This window comes from Leopardus geoffroyi, chromosome B3, assembly GCF_018350155.1.
Source record: "Leopardus geoffroyi isolate Oge1 chromosome B3, O.geoffroyi_Oge1_pat1.0, whole genome shotgun sequence".
In the NCBI taxonomy this organism is placed as follows: domain Eukaryota; kingdom Metazoa; phylum Chordata; class Mammalia; order Carnivora; family Felidae; genus Leopardus; species Leopardus geoffroyi.
In genome coordinates, this window is record NC_059337.1 from 63,357,579 (window position 1) to 63,373,771 (window position 16,193).

The following is a 16,193-nucleotide window of genomic DNA, read 5'->3' on the forward strand; positions in this document are numbered from 1 at the left end:
TGAGATCATGACCAAAGCCGAAGTCGGACACTCAACTGACTGAGCCACCCAGGTGCCTCCAGAGGCTTGTCTTTCTGAAGGCAACAGTAGAGGGGGATGCAAGTCCAAATCTCATTAAAACCGAAACCAATTTTCAGTTCATTCTATTGCATCATGCTATAAAAATAGGGCATAGCTATTGTTTTGCTTTGTTTAATTCTTTGCTTCTAGGTTGCAGAGGACAAGACAGATGGCTGTTACTATTGCCCAGATGTTGCTAAACAAGCAGCTATTGCTGTCGAGCCTGTTGAGCGGGTGTCTCTTGTGTAGGTAAGCGTATCATTGCAGTTGAAGCTGGGACACCTGAGCAGGTCATTTCCAGACGGAGCCAAGCCTGCTCCAATTGGGTGATCACAGAGCCTCAGAGCTCAAAGTATGCTTAGAAGCCTTTATCCAGCCCTTATTTTACTAGGTGAAGACACAGGTGGAGGGAGGTCAAAAGGCCAGGCCCCGGTCAACTCTGCAGAGACCTGAAGAGAAACCAGGGAGGGATGCATGATTTAAAATGATTTTATGTCAGTGTACGAGTCACAAAACACATTTTCAGCCAAATTAGAACATTCCAGTTTGTTACGACAAAATGAAGGGAAAATAGATCAGCTTCTGTTAAATAAGGAGTTTGGATGATCACAGAAGAAAGAAGTTTAAACGAGAAATCCAATAGTCACCAAAATGTTGAGTAGTTCCTAGTGTAATAAACACCTTGCATGTTCAGATGGAAATGACCCTTTGGATATGAGCTAAGAAAAGGGATTGTGTTAGAAGTAAGTGAGATGCTAAGAAATCCAGGATGTCAGCCTGGCTGCTAAGAACAACACCCTGTGCTTAGTTACTGATTTCTTCTTTATCTCTGAGACCTTAACCCTGAGAAAACTAATTTTTCCACATTGCCGCTTAAGACCCTTAAAGTTTGGTTTGAATACATTTCTAGAAAGGTATGTGAATCCCTTGTAACTTTCTTTTGTGCTAAAATAAAGATTTACATAATAATAAAGATTTACATAATTTATATACTAAAAATGCATTTTAATACATAGAGCGGGAGACCCGATTTAAAACAAAACAAAATAAAAGACAGGAGCCCCTGGGTGGCTCGGTCAGTCGAGCGACCTACTTCAGCTCAGGTCATAATCTCTCGGTTCGTGCGTTGAGTCTGAGCCCCATGTTAGGCTCTGTGCTGACCGCTCGGAGCCTGGAGCTTGCTTCAGATTCTGTGTCTCCCTCTCTCTCTGCCCCTCCCCTGCTCATGCTCAGTCTGTCTGTCTCTCTCTCAAAAATAAATAAACATTAAAAAAGAATAAAACAAACAAAAACCCCCAAACCCAAACCCTATAGGATCAGAGACCTAGCTCAATATAGAAGTTACGGTTTGGAATCAAAGATAGGAATGAAGCATGAGACTCAATGCATGGATAATGGTCAGAAGCAGTAGGGTCCAGCACCCAGGATTCATTGCCACAGAGAAATTTCTAAACTTCTCTTCAGCTACTAGGCACAAGCAGTGTCTCACCCATCCCGCTGGCGGAGGCGACATGCCAGGAGTAGAACACTGTAATCTCACCTGGCATCCAGCAATGGAAACTGCGGCTAGCCTCGGGAACGTTCTGGCAACTCTTGAATTCTTTACAGATCCAGAATTACTGCAGGTGACCAAACTTTGGAGCCAGCAATATAACTGGAGAATGAAGCAGCCTGTTACTGCGAGGGAATTCTCTGAGAAGAGAAACAGATTTCTCCCTTACTGGAGAATGACTCACTTGGCAGAGATGATCTCTGGAGGGCAGAACTGAGATTAAAAAAAAAAAAAAAAAAATCAAAAAACATTCTGGATTTTAGAAGATGTCTTCATGATTTATTTGTCTTACTATCTTAAAAAGAAAAAGCCTCTATTAGCTTTCTGGGTCATGAACGTAAAGCCGCACTGTTTGTGTGTGTGTGTGTGTGTTGATTTAAAAAAAAATTTTTTTTTAAGGTTTATTTCTGAGACAGAGCATGAGTGGGGGAGGGGCAGAGGGAGAGGGAGATGCAGAATCTCAAGCAGGCTCCAGGCCCTGAGCTGTCAGCACGGAGCCCCACGTGGGGCCCGAACTCACAAACAGTGAGATCATGACCTGAGCAGAAGTCGGTGGTTCAACTGACTGAGCCACCCAGGAGCCCCTGTGTGTTGATTTTTATGCATCTCCACGATCTCCTGGCATAGTTTAGTTTTCTCCGCACCCCCTCCCCCATGCCGAAACTCATATCATTTGAACAAGTTAAACAAGGTCATATGACAACACCTGGGTTAACTCCTTTCGCTTAAAAATTTCAAGGGATATCATTATGTATTTAGTCTAACAAGATACTGACAAATGGGAAACTTACTTCCCCCTCGATTTTTAAAAGGGGGACATTCTCTAACTAGCACTTCAGGCTGCGAAGCACTCCACGATAGACGGGAAGAGGGAGGAAAGGGTTGTGAATCAAGGAAATGGGAAGGGAGAACATTCTCCAGTTTTCTTGATTAATATTTACCAAGGAGGTACTGAATGTCTCTGGGTTGGGCAGCTCTAGGGGGGTCCATGGTGCCTCGCAGAGAAGTGGCCTCATCACCATATACTCTTTGAAACAAGGTTTTTAAGTTAGTGGTTTTCTTTTTTTTTTTTTTTTTATTTTTTTTCAACGTTTATTTATTTTTTTGGGGACAGAGAGAGACAGAGCATGAACGGGGGAGGGACAGAGAGAGAGGGAGACACAGAATCAGAAGCAGGCTCCAGGCTCTGAGCCATCAGCCCAGAGCCCGACGCGGGGCTCGAACTCACGGACCGCGAGATCGTGACCTGGCTGAAGTCGGACGCTTAACCGACTGCGCCACCCAGGCGCCCCTAAGTTAGTGGTTTTCAAAGCATATTCATGGTTCAACTGCACCAGGACCACCAAGGGGTTTGTTAAAATGCAGATTCCTGCCCTTGACCCCAGACCTACTAAGTCAGGGAATAGGGACTAAACTGAACATTTTATTTTATTTTTTAAAAATGTTTATTTATTTATGAGAGAGAGAGAGAGAAAGAGAATCCAAAGCGGGCTCTGAGCTGCCAGTGTAGTGCCTGATGCTGGGCTTGAACTCATGAACTTGAGACCACGACCTGAGCCCAAGTTGGGTGCTCCACTGACTGAACCACCCAGGTGCCCCTATAATGAACATTTTAAATAAAACATAAAATAATCCCTATAAACAGTAAAATCTGAGAATCCATTTTAGGAAATTTATTTCATAACTTTGAAGTACTAGAAATATACTAAACATGTACTAAACTTAAAGTGCATTTTACTTTGAGTAAAAACAGGGTCACCTGCTTCAGAACTTGTTGTTCTTTTTTTTTTTTTTTTTCAACGTTTATTTATTTTTGGGACAGAGAGAGACAGAGCATGAACGGGGGAGGGGCAGAGAGAGGGGGAGACACAGAATCGGAAACAGGCCCCAGGCTCTGAGCCATCAGCCCAGAGCCTGACGCGGGGCTCGAACTCACGGACCGCGAGATCGTGACCTGGCTGAAGTCGGACGCTTAACGGACTGCGCCACCCAGGCGCCCCTACTGTTCGTTCTTTAAGGCTTTATTTACTTCCCTGTTCACGTCTCTTGGTTATGTGGATGGCACCGTGGCCAAGCAGGATTGGGAGGTGTGGGAGGGAGTGCAGTCCATATAAAAGGGGCAAATGAAATAAAATATGGACTTCTTTTCAAGTCTGCAGATTTTATATAAGTACAAAGGTATGATAACTTCAGTCTTTCAAAGTCACTAATGGTTATTTGATATTAGATAGTAATAATATACACTAAAGTATTAAAAAAAAAACCCATTCTGTTCTTTTGAGATTCAATTTTTACTTTTCCAGTTTGGATGACTATTTAAAGATGGATCCGAACACAGTTCAAACATACAGGATATTTGGGTGCAGCGGCTTCTTGAATCACACCTAAAAATCCAAGAAAAGCGAATTTCTGAGAGTTTTGTTTTTAACAGACAGTCAGCACCATCTAGTGGATACAAATAGCCTCTTTTCTTGAATTTAGTCCAGTGAGGAGGTGAAGAGAGCAGGCTTTTGGAACTGGCTTGAAAACTCAGTACCAGTCTTAGTTTCTGAGTGACCTCAGAAAAATTACTTAACCGGTCTGTGCTCTGCTTCTCAACTATAAATCTGCATAATAATAGTGCCACCTCATAGGATGTTATGAAGTGAGATGATACGTCTAAGGTATGTCCTAAATGCTCAGTAAATGTTATTTTTAAATAACACTGAGCCATAAACTCACAGGATATGGGAGCTGTTCAGCGGCACACGCTTTAAACTGCCTTCCAAAAGAAATGGCTATTGAGTCTAGTTTATAGAATGTATGATAGGAGGCTTAATGAGGTTCCACTCCCAAGTGTGCCGTCACATTTTGCTGAAGCTTATGGTAAGAAAAGGGAAATTGGGGCAACAAAGCTGGAATGGTAGCTGGGTCCCAAATGGAATACAATGCGGGCTCTCTCTCATTCATTCAAATCTGACTCCACTTAGCAGGAGAAGGTCAAGGGTAGAGAGAGATTGAAAACGAAAACCAACTTTGAAACCAACACCGCCCTAGGTCACCAACCTGTAATGAGACAGGGACATTTTAACTTAAAATATCTTGACTCTAGGAGAAATCTTCATGAATTATTGAAAGGCTTTCAATACTTTCTAGAATGTGTCTGTGCTTTTTGTTTGTTTTTTTAGAATTTTTTTTTTAAATTAAAAAAAAATTTAATGTTTATTTATTTCTGAGGCAGAGCATGAGCGGGGGAGGGGCAGAGAGAGAGGGAGACACAGAATCCGAAGCAGGCTCCAGGCTCTAAGCTGTCAGCACAGAGCCCGATGTGGGGCTCGAACTCATGAACTGCGAGATCATGACCTAGAGCTGAAGTCGGACGCTCAGCCGACTGAGCCACCCAGGCGCCTCTGTCTGCTTTTTGAACACAACACTTCAGAAAACAGCACAGGGTGCTCTCTGACGTTATCTGAATATGAACCGTTTTGAGGGCGTCACCTGCAATAGCCGACAGAAGTCAGGAAATTAACAACAAAGACACAGTGTATTGTGTACTAACACACGACATATACAATTTGTTAAAATTTGCCCTCAAGGCGCATATAGCCTCTCTGCAGTTCACAGGTAATAGCAGGAGGTAAATAAAGAAAGTGACAATGACAGAAAATGAGATGAGTTTCCTGCGAAATGAAGTCAGCGGGGACTTACTTGTAATGGTAAAGTTACAGTGAACAAACGCTGTTTCCATTGAGCCTGAGTTTTCTTTTCACTTGCTTCTTAGGTATCTCCTGTTGTATATATTTTAAAAGCAAAAGTTAAAAAAAAAAAAAAAAAGGCAGATGGGTCATAGCCTTGATTTTTCTTAAGTTGATTTTCTCTCCCCACATCCCCAAGAAATCTGAAATGTGTTATTCTCTTAAAGAGCACCATTAGTCACCAAAAATACAAATGGAAAGAATGGCCTTTATTCACAGAATATTACAATTGTGCAGACACTTGGAGTTTGTTTAGTGTCCAGCTACTCCAAGAGTAGCCAGTGGATAAGAAGCATTGGCATCACATGGGAGCCTGTTAGAATCTTGGGTCCCACCTGACACATTGAATCAGCATTTAACAAGAGCCTCAGTTGATTTATCTGCACGTTAAAGTTTGAGAAGCCCTAGAATTTTAGATTCATTTGCTCTCAGATACAGCCCCATAATCAGTATTTTATGAAATCTCCTCAGGTGATTCGAATGCAGTAGAGTTAAGAACGGTAAAACTAGTCCACATTTGGGGCACCTGGTTGGCTCAGTCGGTTAAGCGTCCAGCTGGCTCAGGTCATGATCTCGCCGTGCGTGAGTTCAAGCCCTGAGTCCGGCTCTGTGCTGACAGTTCACAGTCTGGAGCTTGGTTCAGATTCTGTATCTCCCTCTCTCTCTGCCCCTCCCCCACTGGCACTCAGTCTCTCTCTCTCTCTCTCTCTCTCTCTCTCTCTCTCAAAAAAAAAAAAAAAGCACACAAAAAATTTAAAGCAACAACAGAAAAACTAGTCTACATTTCTCAAATGAGGAAATTATGGCCCACGAAAGGTTAACAGATTAACCCAAGATAACCCAGCTATGTAGTATTAGAATACAAATGATGTCATCTCTCCTCTTTATATAAAAAAAAAACAAACAAAAACGAACAAAACTAAACACAGTCAAGGGAACAGAGGATAGGGAATGTGGAGCTGGGGCTTATTATTTTATATAGGGTGGTCAGGAAAGAACTGCCTGAGGAAACAGGTTCTATTCCTGAGGGAATAGAGGAAGTGAGCCATGTGGATAGCTGGGCAACTGTATTCCTGGCAGACGAAGCAGAGGGCTGGAGTGTGTTTGAGTGTATGTGTGCGCATGCACGTGGTGGGGGTTGGGGGAGTGGTGGGAGGTTATTCCATCTTGGAGGAACAACAACAAAAAATAGTGTTCCAAATTCCCAACATATTGATCTTTGGGATGCAGAAACAAGAAATCAAAATTTCCAGCAATTCTCAAAGGCTTAAGTTATTCTTAAAATATTTTCAACCTTCTTCATATTCTTGTTATCATGCTATCTGAATCATTTTTATAAAAGTGTTTATAAGTGGCTATGAGAACTGTAGCCTATAGCAAATATTCAAATACTGGAGAACACAGAACATGATTGGGTACCATTTGAATAACCTAACATACAAGTCTTCAAGTGAGGTTAACAGCACTTTGCAGAATCATAGGGTGGTAATTGCCAATTGAAGGACTCATTTTTGAGTCAAAACTTGCTATTTCTTGGAACACAATTCATAGAATTTGTATAAAATATACCATGAATATGAACTAATTAATATTTATTTTATTTGCAAGAATGACTCAGCAGCAGACAGGGCCGGGAACACACGTGTGGAAAATGGCACCAGTTCCACGCAAGACTGACAAATCAGATTGTGACATGCTCCAATCCAGGTTCCGAGAATGTTGACCTTAACTTCTGACACAGTGCTCACATTTCCTGCTTTTGGTTTCACCTTGACATCAGGGGATTTCTTCGGCAGCATTTCTATGTTGATTGATAAAGTTTAATTTTCATAGGAGAATTAGAATATACTTCTTCTAATTTCTCAACTTTTTTTTTTTAATTTGGAAAAACATCCACATTTGCTGAAAAAAGCTGGGAAGAAATTCCTGCGCAGAAACACTAACAAGGACAGTGACGCTAGAGCTAAGCTTACCAGGGAGATGATGGTAGGAATGGAAGTTTGAGAGAGAACATAGAGCCTGGTCATTTAGGACCCGTGGGCATTGTAAAAGCTGCATGAAGCAGAGGAGCCTCAGAGTGTCCTGAGCGGGGGAGTGACATGGTCTGCCTTTGGATTCGAAAGCATCATTCAGGCTGTGGTTTGAAAGTAGTAGAGGCAAGGAAAGTTAGGAAGAAGGTTGTTGCAAAAATCTAGGTGAGAGGTGATGGCAGTATGGACCAGTATGGAAGCACAGAAGGTGGTGAGCAGCAGTTAGACTCTGGATATATTTTAGATGTAAAGCTGGTAGGGCTTATAACAAATTGATTGTAGCGTGTGAGAGGAGTAGGAATTGAGGATGACTTCAAGGTTGTTTGGTCTGAGCCTGGCAGGAAGGAGTTACCATTTACTGAGATAGAGAAGAGAGTGGAGTGGTAGTGGGTGTGATCGTGGAGAGGTTTGTTTTTTGACATGTTACCTTTGAGATGCTTCTTACATCTAAGTGGAGATGTCATATAGTCAGATAAACGTGCGGAGTTCAGGGGAGAAGTTCGGGTTGGAGACAGAAACGCAGGATTTAGTACTATATAGATGGCATTTACCGCCAGGTTTTAAACCCAGCACTGCCCTAGATTGTAACTGTGGTTCCCTGACCAACTCACTTTACCTTTGTCTATTTGCTTCACTGAAAAGCACTCAAAGAATACACATGCTACCTACCTAAAGTAACAAGGCTGTGTATGCGGAAATGCCTTGTCAACTGTAAAGCGCTGTCCATACTAGAAAGCAGAAATTTGATGGTGCTGGGGATGAAGAAAATCAGTTTGGGAACCCATGGAAATAGTCTTTATGTGCCGAAGATGAGAGAATACCCCCCAAAAGAAAGTGCAAATAAAAATCATTACTAGTTTGGACTGTAGCCCAACTTTGCAAAACTAGTATTTTTTATTTAAATGAAATCCAAAATTTAGCAAGAACTTCACGTAATCTTTTTGGGTTGCACAACAATCTTGTGAGGAATTACTGTCATTCCCATTTTACAGAGGAGGAAACTGAGCTCAGGGAGGATGCCAGACCTACAGAGCATCATACTAATGGTAGACAGCCACATAAGTATCCAGACATCCTCCTTCCGAGTTCAAAGTGAATACGAACGATCCACTCCCCAGCCACACTGTTCTCGGATAGGCGGAGGAAACAGCAAGACTGCCCCAGCTCCCGGGACTCCCCTCAGCTTTCCTCGCCGCCCTTGGCCCCCCCCCCCCCACATCTCATTTCCGCATGGTACAGCCCTTTTCGCTTATCGCGATACCGGAAGCTTCGTGCTTCTGGTTGCCAGGGGAACAGCGTCCCTGGAGGCAGGAGGGCTTTGGACGCACAGCTCCTTCCCCTTCCAGAAAAGCTGTGGTGACGGGAAAGAACCCTCCACTTTGGGGGACAGGGGGTGACGCTGTCAGCCGGTGCGCTTCTGCGCCCGTCAATGCTTTGCTGTCTGGTGACTGGCTCCCAGAGTTTCCGCCGCGAAGGTAAGGCACCGCACCTGTTAGGACACCACCTTTCACGCCGCGCGACTGGCGGAAGAGTGAGCGAGGCGGTGTCGTGTCAGGGACAGCCCCTGGGCTGTCAGGGAGAGGGGCAGGGCCAATGAGAGGGCGGGGCGGAGTCGTGTCCGGCTGCTGGGCCCGGAGACTGGCTGTTAGCGCGAGGGGGCAGGGCCAGCAGGGGGGCGGGCTCAGCCGGGCTGGGCGGGGCCTACGGGGGCCACCCCACGGCGACACAAGCATTTGCCTCCACGAAGACTGTGTCTCCAGGATTTCCTGGAGCCTGCTGCAAACTTTTCCTGACCTTAGGACCTCGTATCAAGGACTCCCCCTGTTCTGTGCCTTCTGTTCCTTAAGAGCTAAAAGTTAGGGGGCACCTGGATGGCTCAGTCTGTTTAACGTCCAACTTTGACTCACGTCTTGATCTCAGGATCCGAAGTTCGAGCACCACATTGGGCTCTGTGCTGACAGCTCAGAGCCTGGAGCCTGCTTCAGATTCTATGTCTCTGTCTCTCTCTGCCCCTCCCCCTGCTCATGCTCTGTCTAAGAAATAAATAAACATTAAAAAAAAATTAAACGTTATAATTAAAACCAATCGCCAGTCATTTAAAATAGACCTCAAATAGCAAAGGATATACATAGGCATGCTACAGGGAAAGAAAAGGTGACCAGTAAACACTTGACTGAAGCCTTGTCTGGTAATTAAAGAAATGTAAATCAAACTCACAGATACCTTTGACATTTAGATTGACCCCAGGCCAGAATGGGGAAAAAGGAACTTTCATCATACCCTGTTGGTAGTAGTGTAATTTGGTACAGCCTTTTTGGTGGACAGTGTGGCAACCTAACAAAATTTGAAACACAAGAATTCTTTGACTCAGCATAGTTTATCTTCTGGGTATGTAAATGTAACTAAAGAAAGATTCGTACAAAGGGGTTAATTTAAAATTGTGTGTGTGCCATTTGTGTGTGTGTGTGTGTGTGTTGGGGAGAAGTAGGTAGGTAAAAAGGATAGGTTTGCATATGCCTAAAAAAAAAAGTGAGACCTCCCCCCCCCCCGATCTATTCCAAGTGGTTCTTGGGGTGAGGAACATTTTGACTTCATTTTTTTTTTTCATGTTTCTTTATTTGAGAAAGAGAGAGAAAGTGCGTGCATTCACGAGCAGGGGAGGGGCAGGGAGAGAGGGAGAGAGAGAATCCCAAGCAGGCTCCCCGCTGTCAGTGTGGAGTTCGATGAGGGGCTCGATCTCACACACTGTTGAGATCATGACCTGAACTCAAATCAGGAGTGGGTGGTTTAACTGACTGAGCCAGGCAGGTGCCCAGGAAATTTTTGACTTTAAAAAGTTTTGTATTCTGGGGCACTTGGGTGGCTCAGTCGGTTGTGTGCAAGACTTGTCTTCGGCTCAGGTCATGATCCCGTGGTTTGTGGGTTCAGCCCTGCATCTGGCTCTGAGCTAACAGCACAGAACCTGCTTGGGATTCAGTTTCCCTCTCTTTCTGCCCCTCCCCTACTTGCTCTTTATCTCTTTCAAAAGAAATTAAAAAAAAACTTAAAAATAAGTTTTATATTCTTCTATATTATTTGACTTTTTCCTTCACATGGGCAAGTCTTTCTTACATCATAAATGTATAAAGTAAAAAAAAACCTAACAAAATAATTTTTAGACATTAAAATCATGAAAATAAATATAATTCCACTTAAAAAAAAAAGCCTGGCTATTTATTATTTCTAAACAGAGGAGGATTCATTTTCTTTCAATTCTTCCTTTCATCCAAAAGTAGCAAATTATGGCAGCCATGTGTCCCCATTTTGGTTTTAAATGATCCTTGGTGGTTGCATTTCTCACAAGCCTGTATGAAAAGGTTTAAATTAATCTTGTTTGAAATGAATGTTATAAAAAGTTGGTGCGTGGCAGTAGTGATTTGTTACAATTTAGAATCTGGTCATATATCAGCCCTTTAAAGGAATATCATGAAGTGAATCATATATTTTTTTTTAATTTTTTTTAACGTTTATTTATTCTTGAGACAGAGAGAGACACAGCATGAACAGGGGAGGGGCAGAGAGAGAGGGAGACACAGAATCTGAAGCAGGCTCCAGGCTCTGAGCTGTCAGCACAGAGCCCGACGCAGGGCTCGAACTCACTGACCACGAGATCATGACCTGAGCTGAAGTCGGATGCTTAACTGACCGAGCCACCCAGGCGCCCCGAAGTGAATCATATTTTATTTTTGAAATATCTTTAATGCAGTAAGAAAATGCTCATCTTATGATGTTAAGTGAGAAACATATGAGTCCGGTTTTGGTGGAAACATATAGAGGAAAAATGGAAAAGAAATATGCTAATGATGTTAACTCAGAGTGGTGAATATTGGGTGATTTTTATTTATTTTTGAATACACTTTAATATGTTCTAGAAATTTTTCTACAATAAATAATTATGAATTCAAGATCTACTTAGTAGAGAATCTGAAAATACAGATAAGCCAAAGGTAAAATAAAAGACCAAGAATATCCATGAATCTGCCAATCCATAAGAACCCACCTCTGTTCAGTCCTTGACTTGTGATCATCTATGAGGTCCTTTTCTGTATATTCCTTTAATTAGAGAATCGGACATTTCTCTCCTCTCTTTCCTTCCTTCCTCCCTCTTTCTTCCTTCCTTCTTCTTTCTTTCTTTCTTCCTCCCTTTCCCTTTCTTTCTTCCTTTCTTCCTTCCTTCCTTCCTTTCTTTCTCTCTCTCTTTCTTTCTTTCTTTCTTTCTTTCTTTCTTTCTTTCTTTCTTTCTTTCCTTCCTTCCTTCTTTCTTTCTTTCTGAATTCCTTGTTTATGTCCTTAACTAGTTTTCTATTGGAATATTTCTTTTTCTTACTGATTGGTAAGAGTTCTTTAAGTATGTAAATTCATTAACCTTTTGTGTATTATCTGTGTTGCATATGATTTCCCCAGTTTCTCTGGTGCCTTTTAATTTACTTTAGAGTTCTTTTTAGTTTGTTTGTTTTCCATTCAAGAGCATTAAATGTTATGTAATCAAAACTATTAGTCTCTTCCTTTTTGATTTACACTCTTATGTTTAATAAGTCATTAACTTATTATTACATGAATTATCTTTATGTTTCCTTCTACTCCCTTGGGGATTTCTTATTTTACATTTATTTTTTATTTAAAAAATCAATTTTTACTTTTATTAAAATGGTATAGTAAAAAATGGCAAACTCTGCTATGACATTTACAAAGGAAGAAAAGAGAAGCAATTCCTAGTCTTACTCTCCAGAAGCAACCATTATGAACTTGTAAATATTATGTTTATTTGACGATTGCTTGGTTTTGTCAGTTTTTGGATGTACTCTTTGATTTCCTATCATGACAGATTAGATATTTTATACTCCCTCTCCTTTTACATATTCCTCCCTACATACACTCAATATAGGTAAGGCACAGTATTTGGTTAAATCAACATTTAGTGCTTCTGTAATAAGTATTTATCGTTTGATTACTTTCTCTGACAATGCTTTATTTTTCTTGTGGAGTTTCTATGGGGCTACTGTGCTTTCTTCTTTAACACTCAAGCACATCTTTAAGATCCTAATTCAACGCCCCTCCTCCACTACGTTTTTCTACATGGGCGAAGTCCTAAGATTGTTCAGTTATATACCCACCCATCCTGGGAACTGTATTTTGTTTAATTTATTATTTTCCGGAGCAAACATAATAGAACAAACCTCTTACTAAAGCAAACTGCAAGGTTTCTGGAGCCTTGTCGCTGATCCATGTCATTGACGGTTCCCTGTGCTTCTATTCCCCTTCCTGACAGGTATTATCCTGGCTCTGCAAATGCTTCCATCTCATTGCTCCCTCTGTAAGCTACAATAAGTCTCCCTTGACAGGCTGCTTATGGCATTTACAAGACATTTGGCCTTTTGGTGACTTATGCTTTTTGATTGTGACGTGATGGGCCAGGGTGATCCGTCATCCCACAATAATAATGTCAGCGCCTTCCTGAGTGAGCCCAAATCCTTTTGCAGAGTTTGCATAATGTGGAGATCAATGCCTTTTTCATTTGCTAAGATGGAAAGAGTTGACCTGCTGATCCCTTAAGCGTCAGCTTTGGCACACTGAATGGCTGGAGGCCAAATCATATTATTCCTCTGTGTGCTTTGGAGGAACATCAGGTTGTTTCTGTTTGTGCTGCCTCCTGTGTCCAAAACTTCCCTGGACTCTTCCTCTGCTGTTCAAAGAAAGAAAGACAGATGAATCATTTTGTAGGGTACAAAAAGGACATTGTTACACTTGCTTGGGCCAGAGGCCCAATTGCCTTTCCTCTTTCTGTTATGAGAGAAATGGTTTAATTCATAATTAGAAGGTTAGTGAAATTAGGCAATTTACGGAAGGATTGTTGGAAGATCTGTTTACGTGTAAAGTTAAGTATGACAAGCCAGAATCTGGAATTCTCTCTATTTCTTCCATTTTCTCAGCATGCATGATACCCCACCATTACTGAGCAAATCTGAAACGGTCCTGATCAAATGCACAGTTTGGAAGGATCAGTGTGCCTGCAATGCCCTTGTTCTCCTACTAGTTTAAGCCATCCTGCCTAATAATTCCTGCTTCAGAAAACAGCCCTGGGAATAGGGAGCCACAGTGATGACAAGCCTGTGGATGGTGTCACACGAAAAATAGAAACTGGCAATGTGTGTGGCCAGGTAATAAGTGTCTGTCCTCTGTCAGAGAAAGTAGGTTTTTTTCTCGTTTCTGAGGGCGAGGTAGAATCATGGGTTTTAAAAGTGGAGGATTGATAGGAAAAGAGCAGTGACCTGGAGATAGGTACTCCATAAAAATGTGGCACCAAAGGGGAGAGGAGAGATCAGAGCTGAGAGGAAAACCTAGGCTGAAAGGTGAGCTAGAACGGGAAGCGCTAGTAAAATAAGGTAGGCAAAACCAGAAAAAAGTTGAGGTTTTATCAAATCATTACGATGAAGCGTGAATCTAGGTTGAGAGGCATGATGCTCCCTGAGTATCTTCTCAGGCCAAGGACAAAGTAAATGTTTCTTTCTGAGACACAGGAAGCCATTGAGATAGCAGTCTGTATTCTTTTGTCCAACATCCTGGGTAGAATGTTTTTCACCTATAGTAACGTAAAACCTGTGGCCACAGACATCTTTTGATGAAATTAGGGTAGCGTGACTTTGGTAGCAACGTAATCCTTATTAACAAAGGTTCTGAGTTAATTGCGCATTAGCACTCATGAAACATTTATACATATAAGATATAACTTGCTTTAATTTTTTTGTTTGTTTCAGGATATCAATGGATATTATAAAGGGAAATTTAGATGGAATTTCAAAACCAGCCTCAAGTTCAAGAACGCGTCCTGGGAGTAGAGGTTCAAATGCTTCTTTGGAGGTGCTCTCACCAGAACCAGCATCCTTCATGGTAGTTTGCTATTTAGAAATAATGTTAAGTCCTTCTCCTGAACTCTAGCAATTGATAAACCAAGGCTGTAGTTAACATCCCATCTAAAGGATCTTCTTTAAATTATTATTATTATTATTATTTAATGTTTATTTTTGAGAGAGAGAGAGAGAGAGAGAGAGAGAGAGAGAGAGAGACAGAGCATGATCTGGGGAGGGGGTTGAGAGAGAGGGAGACACAGAATCTGAAGCAGGGTCCAGGCTCCAAGCTTTCGGCACAGAGCCTGACTTGGGTCTTGAACCCATGAACTGTGAGATCATGACTTGAGCTGAAGTTGGTCATTTAACCAGCTGAGCCACACAGACGCCCCTAAAGGATCCTCTTTAGAGGGTGTGTTCTGAGAACACTCACAGATTTCATCTTGGATTTTACTTTAGACCATTTAATGTGAAAATTCTGTGTCTTTCTTTACCTCCTGCTCCCCCTCCTTCTTTTATTTTTCTTTGGAGTGTGGCTTATTTGTTCACAGTTATGCTTTGTTAATGCTCATCTGTAAGCTTTTTTTCTTTTTTTTCATAAGAAATCTTTGTATTCCAGGAGTGCCTGGGTGGCTCAGTCGGTTGAGCGTCCGACTTCGGCTCAGGTCATGATCTCACGGTTTGTGAGTTTGAGCCCCACGTTGGGCTCTGTGCTGACAGCTCAGAACCTGGAGCCTGCTTCGGATTCTGTGTCTCCCTCGCTCTCAGCCACTCCCCCACTTGTGCTCTGTCTCTCTCTGTCTCTCAAAAATAAATAAATGTAAAAAAAAAATTAAAAAGAAGAAATCTTTGTATTCCAATATCTACTGTGCCAACATTGACTCTTAATATGAAGATGGTTCAGTAATTTTATTTTATTTTTATGTATTTTTATTTTTTTATTTTTTTTAATTTTTTTTTTATTTAAAAAAATTTTTTTTTTCAATGTTTATTTATTTTTGGGACAGAGAAAGACAGAGCATGAACGGGGGAGGGGCAGAGAGAGAGGGAGACACAGAATCGGAAACAGGCTCCAGGCTCTGAGCCATCAGCCCAGAGCCCGACGCGGGGCTCGAACTCACGGACCGCGAGATCGTGACCTGGCTGAAGTCGGACGCTTAACCGACTGCGCCACCCAGGCGCCCCAGTAATTTTATTATTTAATTTTAATTTTTTTTTACACAACAAAAACGTATTTTTTCATGGTTCTAGGAGTCCAAGATCCAGGTGCCAAGAGGTTAGGTTTCTCCTGGGGCCTCTCTCCTTGACTTGCAGATGGTCAACTTCTCTCTTATCCTCACAGGGCCTTTTTCTCCATGCTCCCATACTCCTGGTGTTTTTTCTTCTACTTATAAGGACACCAGTCTTATTGGATTCGGGTCCTATCCTTTTTTTTTTTTTTTTTCTTTTCAAATTTTTATTTAAATTCTAGTTAGTTAGGGGTATCTGGGTGGCTCAGTCTGACAGCTCAGAACCTGGAGCCTGCTTCGGATTCTATGTCTCCTTCTCTCTCTGACCCTCCCCCACTCATGCTCTGTCTCTGTCTCAAAAATAAATAAACATTAAAAAATTTAAAAAATTCTAGTTAACGTACTGTGCAATATTGGTTTCAGGAGTAGAATTCAATGATTCATCACTTACGTATAACATCCAGGCATTCATCATAAGTGCCCTCCTTAATACCCATCACTCATCTAGCCCAACCCCCACCTACCTCCCTCCATGAACCCTCAGTTTGTTCTCTATCTTTAAGAGTCTCTTATGGTTTGTTTCCCTCTCTTCCCCCACCTCCATATCTTCATCTGTTTTGTTTCTTAAATTCCACATATGAGTGAAATTATATGGTATTTGTCTTTGAGTGACTTATTTCACTTAGCAAAATACACTCTAGCTC

At 41.8% G+C, this 16,193-nt stretch overlaps 1 protein-coding gene across 2 annotated transcripts in view; it reads left to right on the forward strand.

The window, feature by feature from the left end:
- Nucleotides 1-8,671: 8,671 nt before the first annotated feature.
- Nucleotides 8,672-16,193, forward strand: part of FSIP1 (fibrous sheath interacting protein 1) — a 197,334-nt gene continuing 189,812 nt past the window's right edge. For both annotated transcript variants that reach the window (XM_045450073.1, XM_045450074.1), the window contains exons 1-2: nt 8,672-8,851; nt 14,171-14,303. In XM_045450073.1, coding sequence (XP_045306029.1) covers nt 14,178-14,303 — 126 coding nt within the window. In that variant the 5' untranslated portion in view covers nt 8,672-8,851; nt 14,171-14,177. The remainder of the gene's footprint in view (nt 8,852-14,170; nt 14,304-16,193) is intronic.